General features: G+C 42.9%; 1 protein-coding gene across 1 annotated transcript; it reads left to right on the forward strand.

Moving 5' to 3' along the window:
- Positions 1-203: 203 nt before the first annotated feature.
- Positions 204-19,912, forward strand: LOC142572032 (mitochondrial mRNA pseudouridine synthase RPUSD3-like). The gene is made up of 8 exons (XM_075680831.1): positions 204-614; positions 698-763; positions 1,303-1,438; positions 2,509-2,616; positions 5,637-5,724; positions 12,838-12,970; positions 15,958-16,103; positions 19,485-19,912. The coding sequence occupies exons 1-8, from the start codon at positions 395-397 to the stop codon at positions 19,692-19,694; spliced, it is 1,107 nt and encodes a 368-aa protein (XP_075536946.1). The 5' UTR covers positions 204-394; the 3' UTR covers positions 19,695-19,912.
- The last annotated feature ends 2,885 nt before the right edge of the window (positions 19,913-22,797 follow it).

Genomic DNA, 22,797 nt, shown 5'->3' on the forward strand with positions numbered 1-22,797 from the left:
GATTTCGAAAACGAAACTCGCGTGGGATCCAGCGAGAACCTTTGCGAAAATTTAATCTCTGAGTAGTAAAACGTTGTTGCATTTTAAAATGTTTAAAATATTTTTTCTAAATATAGTTCTCATTTCTAATTATTTCTTGCAAAACGAATAGAGATGAGTAACTGGCACAGACAAGCCAAGGGCAGCATAGAATAAAGAACCAAAAGGGCACGCTGTGTTCGCATTATGGGCATAAGGGCATAGAGTAATGATGGGTAGCATGGGAAGCACGTGCTCAATGTTTTTGGTTAATTGTGCCAGCCAACGTCTTGTATCATGTGTAACTTCTAGTCGTGCAAGACGATCTACGTAAAATAAGAAGTACCCGTTGTTACCGTCGTTACCATTTTGTGCGATGAAGCGCTTGTGCGTCCTTGCACTGCGTTCACGTCGCCTAAGCAGCCTGAACTTTTTTAGGCAGCTCTGTGCAGAAGCAAACCCAGCTTCTGAAGGTTTGCCACATTCAAGCCGGGAAGATTCTGAAAATAAAAAGCACGTGTACCGCAATTTGTATCCGTGGAAGTCGAAGGGCGAGTTTGTGCGGGACTTGGCGGGCAGTATATTTTATAATCAAGGCAAGTAATATCCAGCCTGCGCTGTTGGACACCAGTATGCCTTGCTTTCTTCTAAGTGCGACCTTCTTTTGTCTCCAATACAGATGGGCTTATTGCGCTCAGCAAACCATACGGGGTTCCCCTGAGTTTCAATTTCCACAAGGGAGGAAGTAAGTTTTGCACGTCTTAATATTTTCGCTAGGGTTTTAGAACTACATGCTACAACCATGGCTATCAGTTTCTCGTGCTCATGGCTATTAAACCATAAGTTCTACCCATTTGTGCTTGCTCTATCTTACATAACAGAGCAACGCGATCCTCCTCCTGTGTGTCGGTTTTTCAGCGGCTCAGCCGAGTGTCGCTGCAGAGACATATTTAAGTTGATCGGATAACACATGCGGATAGCAAAAAAATAGTCTTTGCATGACGTTAACGGTTTCCTTTAAGTTTATACCGTTTCCCTCTTTACTCGAAAGCTTCAACGTTCGTTCTAGGCATGTGCTTTTAGCATTTAGTCGAAGCACTCCCTTTTTTTTTTTTTTTTTTTTTGCAGTGCAAGTTGGACTACATGGCATATTATATGCATGCAGGTAGTTCTGCCTGCTCTGCTATATGCGCCATGCACAATCATCATAGTTTGCAAGATGTCCCTGAGCAAGTCATTTCTTTCTCTTTTGGTGCCTGTGTGAACTTTCTTATCGTTTTTCAGGATCCCAAAGTATGCTCAAGCAACGCCTTCACGTCTCGGGCTTCGGCGAGTCTCCTTACAGTCTAGAAGATGCCGTAGAAGGCTTGGCGGTTCACTTGAATGTCGACCAAATTATTATCATCAAATCAGCTGAAAGGTACTTTGATGCCTAGCATTACATGTGCACTCACTTCAATGCCGATCATATCTTCACAGACAAATTAGCCTAATTATTAAAGCTATACCCAAATATCTATCTCAGTATGGGCCATGATACAGTTTTTTTTACAACACGGGACTAGAGTGAAGAATTTAAGTATGCTGCTGTGTTAACGACCAGCTTACCACTGTCACTTTCCATCGGTGCCTTGTTTTTCTTTCCCCATTTCCCAGCACAGAGCAGCAGCAGGTTAGAGTGCACAAGCTCAGGCCAATCTTTCTGTTTATTTATGAATAAAATCTTTTCCAACTTGAACACATGCATATACAGGAAAAGAAGTCGGTAAGAAGAGACTGACAATTTTCACAATTCTTTTTTCTGCTAGTTATTTTTACATTGATAGCTGTTGTGGACTTTCCCTTGAAATGATGATGTCACTTGGTAGCCTTAACCACAGTAGGCAGGAAGAGAAGGGGGTAAAATAAGCAAGAAAAATGAAGGGGAAGAAAAGAAAAAAAAGGGGGTGGTGTTGTATAGTTGCTTAGAGAAAACAATTAGGGGTACTGCTGTTTGTTTTTCCAAGAAGTAGGGGTGGCAAAAACGGAAAATGATCTACACATGTAAGCAGGCATCTTCATTATGGTATGCCTAATTTTCCCTGAAAAGGTGAACTAGAAGGTATAAAATTTCAATAATAAAAACAAAGAAATGCGGGTAAAATCTGAGGTTCAACATGATGTGTCCAACTAAGACTGAAAGTGGGAAATGAAAGCAAAGAAACTATGTATCCTGTTGAAAGCCGAGGTAGAAAAAGAAGAGACTGAGCAAATAAATACAAAGCAGTAAAATTTAATGCAGTATGATAAATTAGTAAAGCACAACTTGTAAGAAAGAGCTGCCTGTGTAAACTTGTGAATTGCTCAAAGCTGATGCAGTTCTTTTTTTATTTTCTTGCTGGTGCAGTGCTTCGAGCCTGAATTGGTGGTATGTGCAGATGAAACAGATAGACTGTACAATAAATTTTGCGTTTGTGCTGATGCTAACTTAGCGATTTGCCCTCTTCTTAGGTATGCTAGTGGTGTCACCATTCTGGCGTCCAACGAGCGAGCTGCAAAAAGTGCTCAGAAAGCTGTGCTGCGAGCAAAGCCAATGCAGATACCGTACACTACTGCTTGGTGAGTTTTACAGCTTGCAAACGGTATTTTGTGATTCAAGTTAGCCCTGGTTCAACAAAACTTGCAATGCAGTAAACATTCTTTACCTCATTTTACCTCACTCGACGGCACTGAAAATGATTTCAGGTTTGCCTAACTGGCTCTCCAGGGCAGCCACATAATATTTAGGACAACTACTTTGATGACTGTGCTCACATTGAGTATACATTGTTTTGGTGGACTCAAGAAACTTACATTTTTGGACATGATAAATGCTTGCTTACGTTTGCTGAAGAGAGTATCTTTTGGGAAGCAGGGAAAATGTTCTTGCTGCTAAGACGTATGACCTTTCTTATCAGCTGCTCTAGCATCTCGTCACTTCTGGTGGTAATGCCGGCAATGTGCCCTTTCGTGGTCAAGTGGTAAAACACTGGAAGGAATAGCACTAAAATAGAATTATTTAGTTATTCTATCTTTGGTACAGTGGGCATTATTTATTACTGTCTCAAATCTTATGCCTTGTGTGGTATTTGCTTTGAATAATTTATTTTGTCGTGCCTTCCATGCATTCTGCAGGGGGCTACATATTCGCTCGCTATCCGGTCGCGGTAAGACGGACTTCCTCGATTTATCGCGCGACCATTGGCATATTCTATAGGTATAATTCAGCTGGCTAAGTTGGTGTATAAGAGGCTCAGTAAATGCCTTTGTGATTGTCTGCACTACTGTGTTGTCATTCGTTTGTCCCAAGAGCGCATCGAGACCCCACAATATATCTGCAATGACACATTACAAAATTTTGCAGCACGGCTGTCATCCAATGGCATGAAAAATGAGATTAAAACTAAAGCAATTATTTTTTAGAAAAAACAAAAACAAAAGAAATTGATCAACATAAAGATATTGTTTTAAACAGTCATAGCATTGAAGTTGTTGACCATTTTAAGCGCCTAGGCGTGCTGTTTTTTCCCGCTGTGTCCTGGGATATAGTCGCATAAATATTCTAATCTGAAAGATCTGTATAACAGGAGTAGTTCGTCACCAAAAACACCTTCTTTCGACGTAAGAGAAATCACTTATAATTCCTTGTGTTATTCACATGTAACCTAATGTTTAGTCATCTGGGGTGCCACAACATTTTCTGACTTGAAAAAGATACATATAGCGCAAGAACGGTTCATACGGTATGCTTATAGTAATATTAACTTTGGAACATCAACTGCTGATTTTTTTCGAACTGCTTGTGTCAGTAGGATCCACCAGTTTTACCACTATTGATTAAGGGCATGATTTAAACTCTAAATAAAGAAAATATGATGTATCTGTTAACAATATTGTATTTAAAAAAAAAGAAGTGCAGAGTTGTGAGATGAGGAAAGGTGAAACGTTGAAAGTATAAACTGTGCATTTAAATTCAGGAATGCAAAGCGTGTGCTATATGTTACCATGATCTTTGAGTTACGAATCTGTGAATTTTTATTCGTTTACCTGTGCTTCAAGCAAATTATGCTTAAATTTTGTGAATGCGTCATCATACTGTAATTACACAGAAATTCTTCAGCATTATGGTATTATGCTGGTTACCTTGGAAATTTTATTTTGATGTAATCTGTATTCATGTCTTTGTGCTGCTGTGAATCTTTGTATCAAGGCCTGCAGGCTCTGGCAGATAAAAGTTGCGTGGCAGCTTTTATCTGCCATACCTCTACCTGCTTATTTAAATAAACGAGACTAAAATGATTGATTGATATTTATGTTGATGTAGAGCTGTTCCCATACATGCATACAAAGCAGGCATGGAAATGTCCTGTTGTGACAGGGACAGGTGTTCATCCTGCGACACTGTGTCATACCCGCCGTGGTGGCTTAGCGGCTATGGCATTGCGCTGCTAAGCATGAGGTCGCAGGATCAAATCCTGGCTGTGGCAGCCATGTTTCGATGGGGGCGAAATGCAAAAATGCTTATGTCCCGTGCATTGGGGGCACGTTAAAGATCCCCTGGTGGTCAAAATTAATCTGGAGTCCCTCACTACGACGCACCTTATAATCAAAGCGTGGTTTTGACACGTAAAATCCTAGAATTCAATTCAATTCGACACTGTGTCATGTGGCTCACAGCACAGCTAAGAAAGAAGCCTTCTCTCCAGCTTTATAAAAAACACTTGACGTAATACGTTTGAAATAACCTAATAGATCTGAATTGATCAATTGACCAATACTATGAGCCAAACAAGAACAACGTAAAAGCGGGAGCCAATGTTTCGACAAGTGGACTTGCCTTTTTCAAAAAGGCAAATCCACTTGTCGAAATGTTGGCTCCTGCTTTTACCTTGTTGTCGTTTTGCTCATCATCTAATTTCTATCTCCCGCCTTCCCTGTGTTTTCCTTGCAACACTATGTCATATGTGATGAAATAAATGTATTTTTACATTTGTGTGCCAAGGTTACTCTGCACCAGTATGTTACTTGTCTTTAAACTCCACCTGAGTTGTCACTTGAAACCTCCCCTCTGGTTACGGTCCTGCTGTTCCCCACAGAACTTTGCAGTGAAACAACAAAGGGTACTTGAATATTCTCACCGTAACAGTTACACATATATGCCTCCTAGTGGTAATTTATTCAACCAAAGCTTTCTATGCCTTCTTTGCCGGGGTTTGGTGCATCTGCATGGTCAGTTTCTCATCAAGTAAAGTGGGTGTGCAATTTACTATTGCACTATCTCTAGGATTGCCTCCCTTTACTGGGCGGGCCAACCCTGGACACAGTGTCATAGCAAACTAGGCCAACCCCGTATACAGTGTAAAGTGTGGTCACGTGGTGTGGTTCGCCTCGTCCTGCTGTCTTGTGCCTGGCAGGCATGAAATCACTAAACACTGTGCAGAAGCTAATCACTTGTATAGCACTTAATTGATCACTTCACATAGATTTCAATGTGTGCGTTGGATCTGCATAAATTTTTGTTACTCAGACTGGCAATTGAAGAGGCTGTCGGCTCCTGCTCTGTGGTGCTGCTACTGTTCTCTTTATTTTTTTAATTTTAGGATAATTGCAAAAGGCTACCCGGTGCGTGATGAAGTCAAGGAAAAAGTTGCCATAAAGCTTGTACCTGTGAATGAATCAGAAAAACGTGTAAGTGCACTTTCCAATTTCAGTAATGGCAGATGGCATAGAGGATGCCTTCATGTTTGCACGCACCAATGCAGCCGAAATGTGGAAGTGAGCAAACTGGTGATTGCAAGTTTCCTATGCTGGGTTTAGGTAGCACTTAGATGCTCAGAAAGCAAAATTTGTTGCATACTTGGGGCTACAGGGCACTGTTTAGTAATAAATGTTTGCTGCAGGAATGTTTGAGAAATAGGTTTAGTACTTAAATAATTAGATTTATTCAAATGAAGGAGTTGCAGTGCTGTTGCCACTAAATCCTCTATGATAGCTTTCCTTATCAGTGCTCAACATCTATTTTCGGTGTTTTTATTTTGTGGTTTACTGCAAGTGCTTGCCACTTGCAATGGCATCCCTCAATCGGTGCTGCATAATGCTTCTCCACACAACAAAAATTTGTTCTGTGGCGGCTGCTGCAATGGAGGGACAGATGCTGAGATTTGGTGCAGCCTTCACTATTTGCAGTGTGAGGCATGTGCTTCACTATCATTTTATGCAGCTGCCTTGCAGTGGCTTGCTGTTGCTGAACTTAAATCTCCAACTCTCCATATGAAAATAACTGGTGAGCAAATGTGTTCATTCCTAACTGGTACAATCTTTAGCCGGAAAAACTACGTACTAACTGCCTGGTGCTCCTGTGACAGCTGTGACAATGTGCCTTCATTTATTTATTCGATTGCTACTGTATGATGGAGTAGTGGAGTTATGAGACTTAAACAAAAGTGACCAGTGGAGTAGACTGATGCTTATGTTGGGGAAAACATGTGCTGGTTTTCTTTCCATATTTTCTTCTCTTTCTCCTTTCTTTATGGGCTACCAGTAATACGCAACACCACAATATTCAGCAGTTATTATTACAGCTCTGTGGCTTACATGCAACCTTCTGTTCTGCTACACAATGTGCTTGTTTATTCAGAAGGTTAAGGAAATCAGAGTTCAGTTTAAAACTACTAGTCTAACAGCGTTATCATCTAACTTGACCTGTAATGCTGATCTTCACGTCTTCATTCAAGGTGCAGCATTTAGGTGTTGCTGAATATAGTATATGTGTGGAAGCTTTTTTTTCGTCAGTGTGTATCACAAATAGCTGCAGGGTCAATTAGAAGAAACTGTGAGGCAGTTTATATCAACAAAAAGATACTGTGCTTGAAACATTGAATCGTTCAATGCTTAAAACTCACATAAAAATCGTCGCTCTTGGCATTTTGTCTGAGACTCATTTGAATGCTGTATGTGCCTGTTTTATCCACAAGAAATATTCTAGCAGAATCCATTTGATGATTGTCAACATTAACAGGTTGCGCACAAGTCCTCAGGGTGTCTACCAACTGGTAAAACCGGGAATTCTCAGGGATATTGATTATTCTGGAAATACTCAGGGAAAACTCAGGGAATTTGTGATTCTATTAGAGAAAATCAGCTGTAATTTTATTGAAAAGGGACGAAAGTTGCCGTAATGCTAGCACAAGTAACAGAGAGGAATTGCAACAAGTCGTCTTTGACACCGTGTCGTTGCCTGGAGGAGTTGCCTGTGTACAGTCAAGGACCAACTTTCCGGATGGCCGATAATTCGGATGGCTTCGCGGCATCACCACATACCCATAGAGTCGACATATGAGAACGTCTCTGAAAACGTTTTTGAAATTTCGGACGCAAGAACCGTTCGCCGTCTGATTTTCCGGACTTTTTGCTATGACCGCAGGTCCGAAACGGCATTAATCGAAGCCACCACTGCTGCCGTTTTGATTACCTCACCCCCTTGAACCGGTGCTCTCGCATGCAAATATGCTGGCATCCGTAGCCACCACTGCGGCAACGCTAGGCCTATCTGCTTCAATGTTCGCTATTAAGCTTCTTGCCGTTGGGTGCCGTGTTTTTCATTGAAAGAATTCGCCGCTGACAGCAATACCATAGACTCCACCTTTGTGGTCGTCGCGATTGACTTCGAAGCTCAGAAAGCACGGAGCGTTCCCAAAAGTCAGCTTTGCTTCGATACAAAAATGTTACGCAGTGAAGCATAAGCATGGGAAGGGGCAATTGTCACGGGATACAGTAGGTATTCTTTAATTATACACGCGTGCACCCGCCATCTCCTGTCACAGTACGAGCACTGATATAACTAATAAGTGTACTGGCAGGCCTTCGGAGCTGTTTTGGAAACGGCATGCACTATTTTTTCGAACTGCTCGATTTTTCGGACGTTTTTGCGGCCTCTAAAGAGTCCGAAAAATTGGATGTTGACTGTACAACTAATAAAGAGGATGCTTCAAGTGGTCTGTGGGGCGAATGCACGACGGAAGGAGAACGCGAACACAAAGGACCTACCGTACGCATTGAGGAATGATCAGGAAAGGAAGTGTTCAGCCGCTTCTTTGAAGGAGCTTGAGCTCAAAAAATGAAGTGTTGGCTGACGTCGAGATGCAGGCGTTCCTCATCCAAACACAAACAAACTCTAAAGCAGTGAAACACAACACTGAGGTGTTGTGTGCAGGCTGTGAGTTTGTCAGGACAGTTAAGGTTGACTTACCAGCTGTTGCGAGAAAATCTCACTTGTGACAAGGTTCGGGCCTCATACCAATGAGCTTGCCATCAGTTTATAGAAATAGCTCATATTTGAATATATTTGCTTCTGTATGCATCCCTCTTTTATTCATATTTGGGAATGTTCGACTCGATTTGCAATGGGTTTTATGACTTTTTTCAAAGATATTATATTTCCTGTGCATTTTACTAGCCCCTCCCTTCTGTTTTCTTTTGGAATAAAATAAACGCTACTCCTTACTATTCAAACTGGAATAAGTATTTTGTTTTATTTTTTATTTTTTAGTGTGATTGCTAGATTGTGACAGCAAAGTTCTGGGCCACTCAGGTTATTTCGTTGAGGCACTCAGAGAAAACCTGGAAAACTCAGGGAATTTGGAAATGTCAACTATGTAGACACCCTGCTCCTTGAAACTATTCAAATTGAAAAGTATGTTTTTCAGGGCCCTTGAAAGTCCTGGAATTCTTCTTTCCCCCTAGAAAACCCTGGAATTCCTTGAGTAGTGCAGTTTAAGATCGATTGCATGAGCAGCTTTCTATAGTCGATCAGTGTGGACCCAGAAAACTTCCCATTTTGGAAACAAGGGTACAGTCCAACCCACCTAAAACCATAGGTCAGCAAAATGAACGGAACTCACTTAGACTTACTCTCAAAATTTTACTTAGCCGGGCTCTTTTGGGCTCAGACTCACCGGAATTCTACTCAGCCAGGCTCACTTGAACTTAAGCTCACCATACTTCTACTCAGCTGGGTTTACTTGGACTCAAGCTCACCAAAATTCTACTCAGCCAGCTCACTTGGACTCAGACTCACCATAGTTCTACTCAGGCAGTCCACTTGGCCTGGCTCTCATTCGTCCAGGCTTTCTCATGAATTGAACACATCAAGTAATGAAAGACTTTCATAGTAGACTGAATATAGCCACGTGCAGAGGCATTACAAGCATAAAAACATTTATGAGAATACAGGCACAGGAGTCTTAAACAAATAGAAAAGATCTTTATTTCACGTGTATCACAATGCCTTACTCGGCTGGCAGTGATCACGCATGCATGTGTGCCCAGTTGTTGTGCACTTCGCAGCAAACCACCCCCACTTCCCTCTCGAACGTGCCTCCAGTAATACTAAGGAGGTGTGAATTGTAAGAAAACTAGAAACAGAGGAGATATACTGGGAGGGAGGGTTGAAGCATTGTGACAATCTATTGTCTGGACATAGGGGCAGCAACTTGCGTTGTCACTACTGCGATAAAGACACACGTAAAGCTGTCCCCTTGCACGCTTTCTGCAAGGGGACGAGAGGAGGGAGTTGCAAGTGCAACATGAAATTGGACAACAATGTGAACAATGGCTGCATATTCCTTTGCTGTATTTTTCTATCTTTTTTTCTCTTTTTATCGGCTCGTGCAATGCACGCTGCACGCCGCATTGGCATTGCTGCCGTTATCGCGACTTTAGTGATGTTTTAATTTTTGGGTTGGCAAAATAAGCAGGAACTCACTAAGACTCCCTCACAAAGTATATCTTTTTTTGCTCGGGCTGACTCGGACTAAAACACACTAAAATTTTATTTACCTGGGCTCACACAGTCTCAGACTCATAGTTCTGTCTGAGTCTGAGTGAGTTGAGTGAGTGAGCTTGTTGATCTAGGCTTATATAACAACACCGGTTTAAACAGTATATCCCATATTACAATGAGCAGCCTCCCCTGTGAACATTTGCGTGTGTGTTATATAGTAAAATAAACTGCTACAATGCTCCCATGCCTCATTGTTGGTTTCGTGGTGAAACGGAAGCAAATAGCACTGTGGCACTATCATTGACATGGAGCGTGAGCTCCATGTCAATAACACTGAGACTGGTTTTCTGTTGATGCTGTGCTTGTTTTTCACCTGCCGCTTCCCGTCAATAAATCACTTTGTCAAAAGTGGTGGAGGTGCGGGGTACCATTCGTGCCTAGAACTCCGAAGGCAGACATTGCCCACTGCCCCAACAACGCCTGATGAAGCCACCCAGTAAGGTGAGGCCCAGTCTCCGTCAATCATATTGTCCAGCGTGCTGTGGCACCAATGACCAGGATATTATAGATGGGCTGTCGGCGTTTCAAAGGGTGAGTATGCACAACAAGTGGGACAACACTACGAAATGGCACAGTGTCCTCTTATACCTCACAGACATTGCAACCCTTTAGTTTCATAACTACGAGTCTGACTTTACCACTTGGACGGCCTTCAAGTCAAGCTCCACAGACGTGTGTGGCCGCCCCAGAGTGTGCAAGCTCCATGCCAAGAAACGACTACGCGGGCGTGTGCAGCAGCAGGGCAAGAATATTACAAGTTATGTAGAAGAAGTCATTGACTTGTGCAAGCTTGTTAATCCTGCCATGCCTTAACAAAACAAAATCAAGCACATAATGAAAGACATAGATGACACCTTTCAATTGTTGCTGTCTAAGGACCCGCACACCATGTCTGAACTCGGGAACTTGTGCGAGAGCTTTAATAAAACACACTATGATTCCCTTCCCACATTGACCATCGCCAGCGACCAGTCTGCTCCTGTCACAGATAAAGTACCTAACAAGTTAGGTACTTTATTGTGAAGTTAGGTACGTGAAGAAGTTGCTCAACAGCTTTTGTGTTTGCCAATCACGTGTGCCTATGCACTGTAGCTCTGACCATTCGACAAGTGGTTCAGGAGCAGGTCATTGAGGCTCCGCCTGTCGACCTGTCAGCCACCTGTCAGGTAACTCTTGTTGCTGTGACACCAACGTATGTGGATGCTGCTGCAAGGCCACGTCGTCCAAGTGAACCTGGCTACCAGTGCTGGCCCATCAACCAACTATTCGACCACCAGCGACCCCTCTTTTAATGCGTCGGCCTTCTTGCGATACTTCATGCACTTTCTAGAGGCTATCTATCTATCTATCTATCTATGCATGTATCTATATTTGTATTTAACCACTTTCCCATCTACCTGAGTTGCATGGTAGTCCGTGGTTTAATGGTTAGCACATTGGGCTTCTGTGATGAGGTAACAGGGTTAAAAACCAACCGTCGAACCAGCTTGGTTCACTGAGTATGTGCCAATGTGTTCATATGTGCTTCAACGAACCTCTTTCACGCTGACATGGGTCACTGTAGATGCACTGCTGTTTGAAGAAACGCTCTCATGCCAACCTGGAGCACTGGGTATGTGCCAGACTGTCCGTGCTGGCCTTCAGTGAACCTCTTTGATGCCAACTTGGGTCACTGGGTATGTGCCAATAGGTGTGTTACACTCTTCGATGAACATATTTGGTGACAACTTGAGTAACTAGGCACGTGCCACTGGGAATGTACCACTCTACAATGACAAAAAAGGTCCCTTAAATTTCTCCAATGCTGAGCGAAATCGAGCCCACATCACAAGGGTTCCTCCAGGACAGCAACCCAATACATTAGCAGGCTGAACCACAAATGCACTTTGTATGTTCCACTCTTCAATGAAGCACTCGCCAACTTGAGTCACTGAGTGCTGAGTCACTGAGTGCTGAGTCACTGAGTGCTGAGTCACTGAGTGCTGAGTCACTGAGTGTGTGACAAGCGAGGGAACAATTCTCTGCGTTTGCATGCACTGGCATGCCCCTAATCCTGTCTCGGAGGCCACATGCGGACTTCTTGGCTGTGCTACTAGATGATGCAGTGTGTCCAGAAAGAAGTGCGAGAGAGGATTCCGGTTGCCACATGATGCATTTCTCAGTGCTCTCACACAGTGGCACGCCGTGCAAGTGGAGGCCACTTGCAGGCTTTGTAGCAGCAGCACCTGATGGCATCGAGTGCTCCTAGGGAAGCGCTAAAGAGGACCCCCCTGCAGTACACGCTTCATACATAACTCGTTTTGACAGTGGCAATACAGTGCATCGCTATGTCGATTTCATCCTAATGCATTACCGTCAACATTCATCATGAGATGGGTTTTACTGAATTTTGCTTTCTTCATCTGCGTTCATCTGTCCAGCGCCACAAGTGTTACTTGCAGCCATAGTTGACTACCACCATTTGTTATGGGGTAAGGGTTAAGGGCATTAACTCACCAAAATGTTTGTGATGAGCTTCAGCCTGTTATTTCTTTGTCGGCCTGGTACTTCCTGTTGCGTATTTTCTTCATTTGCTACCTTTATTAAACATTCAATAAATCAAGCAGAAGGCAATATCTCTTTTACAGCTTTAGTGTGTTGTCAACAACATGTGACTTATGTGCATATGTTAAAATGTTGCCATGCATAAGCAGTAATGTTGCCAGTCAATGCTCGTGTGTGTTATCTCCTTTTTGCCTCGTCGAAAAGTGCGGTTTCTTTTTCCTTTTCTTTTAATATCTCATAAATATTGGTTCTGCTATAGATTTGCTGCTAAAGATGGCACCACTGTGTCTGTGTATATTTAGTTGGTTATCGGTCGTGATGCAGTGCAAGCTCTCCTCCATGCAGCTTGTTCGACTTTCTTTGCATGATCTAGCCTTAAGATGGTAAAATGCAAGACTTCAATTCTTTTCTTGCAGGTGGAAGTGTTGCGCGAGTTCAGCAAAACTGCTGCAAAGACAAGGTTGGTGAAGACTGTTTTTGTAGAGTGCAAGACGTTGAGCAAAAACACTAGCATGGCTATAAGCCTGCTTCAAGTGGCTGCATCAAACGGTACGATAATTGTGCATGCCCTTCTGACCATCTAACTTTTGCATTTGCTACTGGGGAAAGTGGGGGCTGCTGCCAATGACGGCTGTTGTAAATTAAAATGTGAAGCAAACCTTTGTTGATAGCGGTGTGCTGCCACTCATTGCAGTGGTTAGCACTGAAGAATTGCAACATGTCGAACAGGCATTACACTGAGGTGGAAACATATGTCCCTAATGGTTGTGACCTTCAAGGAGCACTGACACAACATTCTATGCGCTCTGTTTTCTGCGCTTAATCAGTAGCTGTTGACCCTGTAATCAGGCTAAAGAAACTTGTTTGCCCCAGCGTGCAACGATTGTTTACTTACATGTTCATATCTCACGACCAGTCGCGGTTTCAATTTCGAAGAGCATTTTGTGCCCAATGATGTAAAAGGCATGCTTGTAAATACTTGTGTGTAATAAATACATGCTTGTAAATACTAGACTTGTTAGGTGTGCTAGCACACCAGCTATTGTGCCATCTGTGCTCCTGTTTCGTTTGCTAGTTAGGTGGGAGACCTGTGCATTGCTGTTGCCATTGTAATGCTTCGTTGGACAGAACCTCCACTATGCAGTATAACCGTGGCATTAGAGAGCTTTAGCCACATCTTATTGTGTCCCCAAATTTCTTACCATTTGTGGTACACTGGGTAACCGGAGAGAACTATAGCAAAAACAATGCTGCTAGGGACAGCTGCTGATGCAGTGTATTGGGTGCGAAGTCTTACGGAGTTGCATACGTCTGACACTGCGGTGCCGAGCAGTAGCCTACCACGCAGCACGCCTCCAAAGGCAGCCACTACCTATTGTGGTACTTTCACATGTTGTCAAGCAGACACCCAAGGCGGTAAAGCCTCACCACTTAATCAGAACCACAGCGCAGCTGCGACCTAAAACTTTCGTTTTCAGCTCGCTTCGGTGCTAACGAAGCAGCCGACGAGATCCACGTGATCCCTCATGCCACGTCACGCCGATGGTGCCACCAGCTTTTCCAGTGGTGGAGCTCGCCCCCAATAATCTGAGAGCACACAAAACTAATATTGGAACTTACATATTCTACCTAACTGGCCGATGTAAAGCCGTAATCCATAAAGCAACATAATCGTTAACAAAGCCCAATTTTTAAAGTTTTCTTTGGCAATAACGATTTGAATACCTTCTGATTGGGCAAATTGTCACAAGATGTTGCTACTAGCATTACTACTCTAAAGCGGCTTTATGGTACTGCCGGCCACAGCACCGGTAACTTAGTAATCTGTAAATCGTAAGAAGTTTGGGGCATTGTCTCGGGATCTCCTTGAGATTGGCTTTCGATATCAAGAGATAAAAGCCTAGCCTATGGTTACATAGAGGTGACTCGCCATACCACCGGCTTCGAATGGCTTGGCTTTAAGCAGCATGTGCTCTACGTTTGTGGCAGTTCATGACATGAAACATGACTTAAACACACATTGATGTATACATACACGCACAAATGCATCAGAATGCTTAATTGTAACAGATATATTGGTGCGAAATAAACAATGTAAAGGCATGCTTCTGGTATTCTACATGTTTCAGTACTATTGCAAAACACTTAAAGGGACACTAAAGAAAACTATTAAGTCAACATGAGCTGTTAAAATACCATTCCATAAACCTGATAGCACTTGTTTTCGTGCCAGGCAAATGGTTAGTTTAAGAGAAAATCATGTCTGGAGCGTGCGCATACCTCTAGCACAATTCAAATCGCTCGCCCCTGAGCGGGGGAGTCATGACATTGCGTAAGCCGTCACTACCCTTTACTACCTTCGGTGAGTAAGCTGGCGCCCGACAGCCAGTGCTATGGTTTCTTGCGCAAAACACATAACCGAGGCCAGAAACTGAGCTAAAACAGAGCTGATAGTGCGGAAGAGAATGGGAAAGCGTGCTCCAAATCATAAACATGATCTTCGGCACTTATCGTCATGGGCCTCATTCTCTGCTAATTGCAGTTTGTGTGTGTGTTTCATGAGCCAGCAGAACCAGCGCAGCACTATGTGATAACAAATCTACTGAAACACAAAAGCGCGGGCGGCGTAGAGTCGAGGGAAAACAAAACCTTTCGCCCGCAACATAGTCAAGAGTAACATCAAAAATTTGTTTTTTCTAAGAATCGAACAGAAGTATGCAAGTGGCCTTTTCTTCTGTCTTATAATGCAACTCAATAATCTTTTTATGAGTGACAGAATTATAATGAGGATTTGCTACATCATTGGGCTAGTACTAGTCATCGGGCTAGTCGTAGCATTTACCTTAATTTCTCTATTATGAAAGCTCTGTTCTCTATAATATTGATGCCTTACATATTTGTGAGCATTAATCTATCAGTTTAGCTTGACTTAATATTTGCCATTAGTGTCCCTTTAAAGACACATATATGGAACGCATGAACAATTCTGAACATTTCCGCTCTTTTTGCTTGTGGAAGCTTGCGTCTCAAGACAATTGAAACGCTCATTGACATTCACAAACGTACAAATGTGTAAGGATGCTTCTATGCATCTTTTGGACTCCTATACGCACCCTTGGCGATCAACCATGACCACGTGCAGGCTAGAGAAACCTTGGAATTTCAGTTTTTATTTTTTTATTTCTAAGCTGCAGTGCAGCACCTGGTACAGAGTTGTTTCACAACAACTTATCATGGATCCATTGTGAGAAAACAGTGCATCAATGGCTCCGTGGACCGTGTTGGATAGGGTCACTAGAGGAAGCGTTAGGTGAGGGCCTTCAAAACAATCGAGAAATGCTGCGACCACTTTAGTTGCGCTGAGTTGGACTATTGTGAATCACATGTTATTTGCATAGGTCTTTGTGATTACTATCATTGTCCCTGCAGCACTCACCAGCATATGCTGCGGCAGTCATCTAGTTTGGTTCAGAAATCAAATAGCCCTTTCTTTTTTGCATGGTTTCTGTGATGTAATTGTCTCTTTTTTCAAGCAGTGCACAAGAGCCTTTTGCGTGCATATGTGGCCAACCTGGCATCTTGTGTGATGGGTGACTTGAGCCCCAATGCTTGCCTCACCAAGTACCATCAGGGCCGACCCTTAGTGCTGTCTCCTATGGCAGCTGCTTCTGCCAAACCGCAGGTGGGTTTTGCTGCCATCTGAACACTGATAGCTCTTATGACTCCTTTCCCGATTCGAAACAATTTTCAGCATAGAATGATGTTGGGTGACTGTGTTAAAGTTAGTTTTAATAAGTAACTCCAGATTGGTGTGCAGGCTCAGTGGTGTTATTGGGCTTTCATAGCTTAATCACAAGTTCACTACCAGGTCACCACAGGCTTACTACAAAATTTGGGGGGTCTTGGATTAGATTACATACTGCACTATTGATGGCTGTACTGTGTACTGCACTGTACAGAGCAGCCGCCAAACCATGGTAACCTGCTCCCATGGAGCCAGACTAGATGGCACAGTTCTGTTTCACTTCTGGCTTTGAAAGGCCCGCTGGAGTGTATGATCGAGGCACTTTCAAAGATCCCTGTGTTGATGGGTGGTGATAATGTTAACTAGTACTTATGTCAGATTATAGCTGAATCAGGAAAGGTCAAGTGCAGGCCGCATATCTATGAAGCTGCACATAAAGGGAAAATTCTTGTGTCATATGCAGACCTTCCCCCCTTGCTTCAATTCCTTGACTTTCCAGTCGGGGCTTTATGAGCGAAAATATGTTAATGTCCTGTGAAAGCATTAAAGGAGTGTTCTTGAGAAGAATGTGGGTGCATTTGTGAATTCCATGTGTACGAGGAGCATACCAAAACACTCCCATCAAACTTCTGCAACAGACTTACAACTCAGATTCTATTGAAGCATAGTTCAAGGCTAAAGAGGCCGAAATGACTGGTTGGCAAGGTGTATTTACCAGCAAAAAACAACATTTCCGGTTCCTGCGGCACTTTAGTATAGGTCCTGTGTACCCTCCACACCGTTTCCACACACCAGGCTGCACCACAAATTTTATGAATGTGTCAGTGGCATTGAACATGCAAGCACTTAAAATTTAGCAAAAATTTACATTTTTTTTTTCACTGTTTCTAACCATAGAGAGTCTCCAGTATATGTACAAAAATTTTCAAGTGAGAATGTTTGGCAGTTTGCTTACAGCAGCAATTCTAAAATTGAATACGCTGCTGAAAGGAACGTTTTAAAGGATTTGAGGTATTATATTAAGCCAATTTCCTACAAAGTCATCAGTGCATCTACAACTTTCAATTTTCTGAATTATGTTCTTATTCAATGCTTAATTTACTCCTGTTAAGCTTTATCTTGATAGGTCTAGTAGTTTAGAAACTGCAAACATTTTAGTTCGCCAGCAAGCTTAGAAAAGTAAATAAATTAGCACAAATTTGTTAATATCCTACGGTGCCTCCGAGACAACCTCAGCATGTTCCTTGTACTGTGAAACCTTGTTAAACCGTATTTGGCCGGAGCTCGGAAAAAGTATGTACTAAATGGTAGTACTGCTTAACCGAAATAGTATGGAGATCGCCCAGACACCTGTCAAAAACGAAACTTGGAGAGAGCGCGTTGAAAGAGGAAAAGACATGCAGTATTTATTTACTTCGCGCGACAAACATGTTATTTCCGTTTGATGCCGCAGCGACCTAGCAGCGACGACAGCGGCTTCAAACTTGCTGAAGCTGTGAGCCAGCTTTTCAGCCAGCCCCCTCTTCTTGGCAAACACTCGCATGAATATGCAAACACTCGTTGGCGTTGCATATTCTCCGTGCACAGGCGCGGTAGCATTGCAGAAGCCGCGGGACACCGTTTAATTGCGGGGTGCTGTTTTCGTCACGACGATTGCATTCATGAGGCCGACATAACGCGCAGCTTCTGCCACTGTTGGGCCTGAATTACCTGTGCTGTCGCTTTCCGTGTCGTCCTTATCACATTTGCTAGGTGACACTTCGGCAACAACAGAGGCAACGATGGCGAAAAGTCGGATCTTGTAGCCGACATCTCTTCGCGGTTGCAGCAGCGCTGCCAAGCACCTTCTTCGCATTCCAAATGCCACACACCGTAGTCAACTGTACACCCATGTCGCATGCCAGCGCCGACTTTTCGCGTCACGTTCGGCAGCATGAACGATGTCTAATTTTTCTTCTATGCTACGCACCCGGCGTCTTTTTTATCCGAGTTGCGGCATGACGCGAGTTCTCGCTTGCACGATGCCACAACGCCATAGAATAAAGAACCTACTGACAATGCTCTCTGGCATGGCACCCAAATTATCTTGATGTTGATGCGGCATCATGTGCAAATGCACAGGGCACTTGGAGGCCGTTGTGCTGATATCTGAGGCTTGTTCTGCCGGGCCGCCTGATGAAGACGATGCACTGCCGTGTTTACGCTACGAAAAGTGCAAACGCTATGTGTTAACCGATATGTACATAATAAGCTGGTACGGTTTATGCAGATACAAAACACATTATCTTCAATGGCCGCTGAGTCGGAGATTTGACTTTACTAGTACTTTTAAAACGAAACTACTGTTTAAGCGGGTACGGTTTAATGAGGTTTTACTGTAAAATCAGCTTTATTGTTGCCAAATTTGATGGTCCCAATGGTTCTGAAACGACACACTGTTGATTACCCCGCAGAGCTTCAAAGCACATTTAAACTGAACTTTGCTAATTTTCTGCTGCACATCTGAATTCCCACCACTCTTCTACCTTAGCCCATACGTGACCTTTAACACACTGTGTCTCCTCCAAATTTCATTGCTCTTACTCAATACTAAGGGTGTGCAAATATTTGAAACTTTTAAATAATGAATCGAACAGTGTCCTATTCAAATGAGTCTTTGTATTGAATAGTCACTGTTCTTAAATGTGAATATTTTTAGAATATTTCAGAATATCAACTGCACCCACTTAAACACGCAATGAGAGCAAGAGTACGATAAATTTTCACTCCCACTGGCATAGTATAGACATGCAACACAAAAACTTGTGTAATAGAACAATCATCGCTTAGGTAGCCATACTTCACAGGCTATACACCGATCATTCGAGCCCTTTGAAGAGTCCTGTGCATGCAAAGAAACTATTTGTTGACTCCTGGAGCTCCATTTGTGCTATTAATAAATGACGCTTCATAACACACTATGTAATGGCAGAAGCTTCCTAGCATTAAGAATACTAGGATGTGAACATTGTTTTATATTAATTGTGACGATGGCTGTTCATTATTTGAAAACTATTCAAAAACTATTTGATATTTGATTCGCTTTGTGCACTATTCAATTCTTATTCTATTCGAGCTCAAAAATCACAATTCGCACACCCCTACTAAATACATTTTCTTTGACATTTGAAGGGGACATTTCTCCATAGCATCTAGTTGCAATAACAGCTTCAGTGCAAAAGCTTTCAGCACTTGCTAAAGAGGCTTTCTTGTAGTCCTTGCTTAGGGGCTTTCTCAGCAGAAATAGCCCTCACTAAAGAGACTTTCTTGCAACAACAGCCTCTTCCAGATGCAGTCTGCAAGCAGCTGGGAATCTCCAACACCCAGCAGCAAATAGTGCCTGCCATGGTGCACTACCGAAGCCTACTGCTGCCTTGGTACCATGGAAGAGACCAGCACTTGCTTTTGACTGACCCCACACTGCCCAGACACTTCAGCTGGACCCTCGAGACACTTGGTCTTCTGCCTGACTTGTACCCAAAGAAATGACTCTTTCGTGTGGACTCTGCTGCTATTTGATTGTGCTACTGTCTAAGCACAACATGTGGGCCAACCTACGAGATGTGGAAGGAACTTGAAATGGCCAACTTACGAAATGAAATTGCCTGGTGTCGACTTTGTACTTAGAAAGCAGTAAAAGTAGTTGTAAGTTAGAAAATACTGTGGTGCATACAGGAGAACTAACAGATTATTTTTTGGCCCCTTGATTGCCGTCGCTTTATTGCATCTTGGTCTTGAACACATTTTATGCTGTATACAAGCTGCTTATTAGTGAATTGGTCCTAGTCAAAATTTAATATAGTTCATAATTATTTTTCTTAAATGTCGAAGTGCAGATTGACTTGCCACGGTAGCTCTGCTATAGAACTGCTGGGAAGAACCAACAGAGCACCGAGGCATGGGCTCCATCTGACGTCAGAAATTCTATGTGCTTAGCCGACCTTTCTGTGCATAGCACAATGGCTCCACAATATTGTTTTTTGCACAAGTTGCTTCTGGAGAGGCAAAGAGGAGCAGGGGGTGTATAAACGTAGGTCTCATACCCCTGTCACACAGGCAAACTAAAGTGCACTTCAGCGTGCTGAGTGTCATATTGGCAGCGTGGTGCTACCTGAAAAGAAAATTTTTATTTCATATTGGTGATGACGAAGCCAGAAGGCAAAGCATTTTGTTAACTTGGAAATGTATGCACAAAAACAATTTGTCATCGTTAGAAACAGCATTTACAATCAACTTAAGTGCAATTGAAGTAATTCATTGGAACCTCAATAACAAGATTAATCCTCACGAGCCAGTACCAGTACCAGTACCAGACTTGACCAGTACCAGTCCAAACGACAGGCTCTGCTAGAGTGACCCAGAAATTCTAGGTCACTCTAGTTCTGCCAAACAACCGCGCGGCCATTATCTGTAGTGGCCGTAAACACCCCGAGAGTAATAGGACTTTCTTGGCGTTTTTCCTTTCTCGCAGTGTGGTACATTTCACTACCTTGTGTAACGTTAGCAATATATATAAAAAAAAAATGTGATTGCAAATTACACCTGACTCTGCTTTCAATATCACCTTACTTATTATTTACTCATCGTTAATGAGGCTACACACTTTGCCGCCTCAAAGTGGGTTCATCAAACACACTCGCCGACGATTGTACCCTGTAGTAAGTGTCACTAAGCGTTCCTGTGTGGCAGCCTGCAAATAACACTAGCAGCGAAGTGCACTTGCTCAAAGTGCACTTCATTTTGCCCGTGTGACAGGGGTACTATAAGAGTTATCTCTGGGGTGTGAGGGCAATTGTTGGTATGAATCCTCTGCATTGGGGACACTCTAAAACACTCCACAGGCAGGACTGGTTGTGTGTATGTAGGAGGCGCGGCCACAGGCTGCACTGCCAGCGCAGAGTTGAAATTCACGGCTGCAGGCGGCTGATGGTATGTGGAAGGGACAACTTGAGCGACCTCTTCGGAAATGAGAGTACGGAGCTTGTTTGGAAGACGGGAGGTGGGCCCGTGAGTGAAGGGGACTCAAGTAAGTTGGCGGGCAACTTCCTTACGCATGAATTCCTTCACCCGCTGAAAGAATGAGGATGGGTTGTACATGCTGTCAAGGCTCGCCAACGAGTCCTTAACTCATCGTAACTTTGGCATAGGCTGGCATTTATTTCTTTGAACTAATGTGAGAAATGGTGTATAAATGACTGAGATGGCGACTTCAGATGAGCTAAAGGTAAGGATAACGGATGTCTGTCGTAGCATTCCAGCATCGGTCATCAAGAAAGCCACTGAAGATATGATAAAGCGGACTCAATACTGTGTAGCTACAGGAGACCTATTCGAACGTCCTCTAGGCGGCAGCTGCTACGGCGCTTACGAATGCAGAGATAATAAGGGCACACTGAAATCTGATGTTTCTTTTTTTGTTTATTTTCTGCAGACATCCCGATTGTGTGGTACATTTACTTTTTCGAACGCATCGGTTTTGCCTTTTCTCTATATATGGGTCGCTTCCCGGTCTGTTTACTTCGCGTTTATTTTTTGCCACAAACTGCTTTTCACAGGACATATACACTCTCATAAAAAATAAAACTGCCACTTTAATTTTACTTTGGTCCGAAGCAAATTTCTGACGCTAAATAAAGCTGCATGTGCACTCTTTCAATGCGGTGCAAGCAGAGCCGGAATATTGAAACATTCTATGCTTGTTCCATTGCTTTTTGCATTTCATGCGTAGTCAGAGCGGCACTTTGGCCTGATTATCAAGGGGCTTTTGCTATCAATGTGATCAGTTGGCCTTGAGAGACAAATAATAAGTGTGATGTAGAAATGAGAGGAAGGAATAGCTGCAAAACCTCCTGTTGGTGCTCGTTTCGTACCATTATCAAGCTGATGTGCTGCCTCTTCGGGTTTGCGGCTGGCAAAGCTGTTGCTCTCAATCAGCTTATTTGAGGGCGTTGCTTTATGATGTGAATGGGAGCGCAGTCATGTGGTATTTTTCATAGCTTGTGGGGTCTGTTTGCCAGTTGAAAAAAATTGTATGCTATCACTATGTCACTGAAAATACCGCAGTTAGATGCCATTTGGTGGTGCCTGCAAATGCCTCATTGACAGATAATTAGGGCAGTACTTCTCGAGTTAGATGATTACAATTACCTAAATCTCAGTAACGAAAAATTTACTGGTGGCTACTTCACTGTACTGGAAACAATATGCACTAGGTTTTCTTTGAGTAATGCAATGGCTCTTTTGTAAAATCTTGGTGCATGATAGTTAGGACATCCTGTATAGTTCAATCAGTAATCGAAATGAGACCAAGCTGAATTCACCCGAAATCAGAATTAATAGCAATATAGCAATACAGCAATAGCAATATAGCAATAGCATAATATAATATAATAGCATAATATAGTATAGCAATAGCAATATATAGAATTAATAGCAACGCTTATTATGCTTGGACTCGCAGTAAAAAAAAGAGACTGCAGTTTCTCCGGATAGGTGGAGCAGTGACAGTGATATGCAAGTATAAGACAATTACACAAAGGAAGACTACACCACTGAGAGACACTAGATTCAAAGGTGGTTGCCTCCCCCCCCC

Source organism: Dermacentor variabilis, chromosome 2, assembly GCF_050947875.1.
Source record: "Dermacentor variabilis isolate Ectoservices chromosome 2, ASM5094787v1, whole genome shotgun sequence".
NCBI lineage: Eukaryota > Metazoa > Arthropoda > Arachnida > Ixodida > Ixodidae > Dermacentor > Dermacentor variabilis.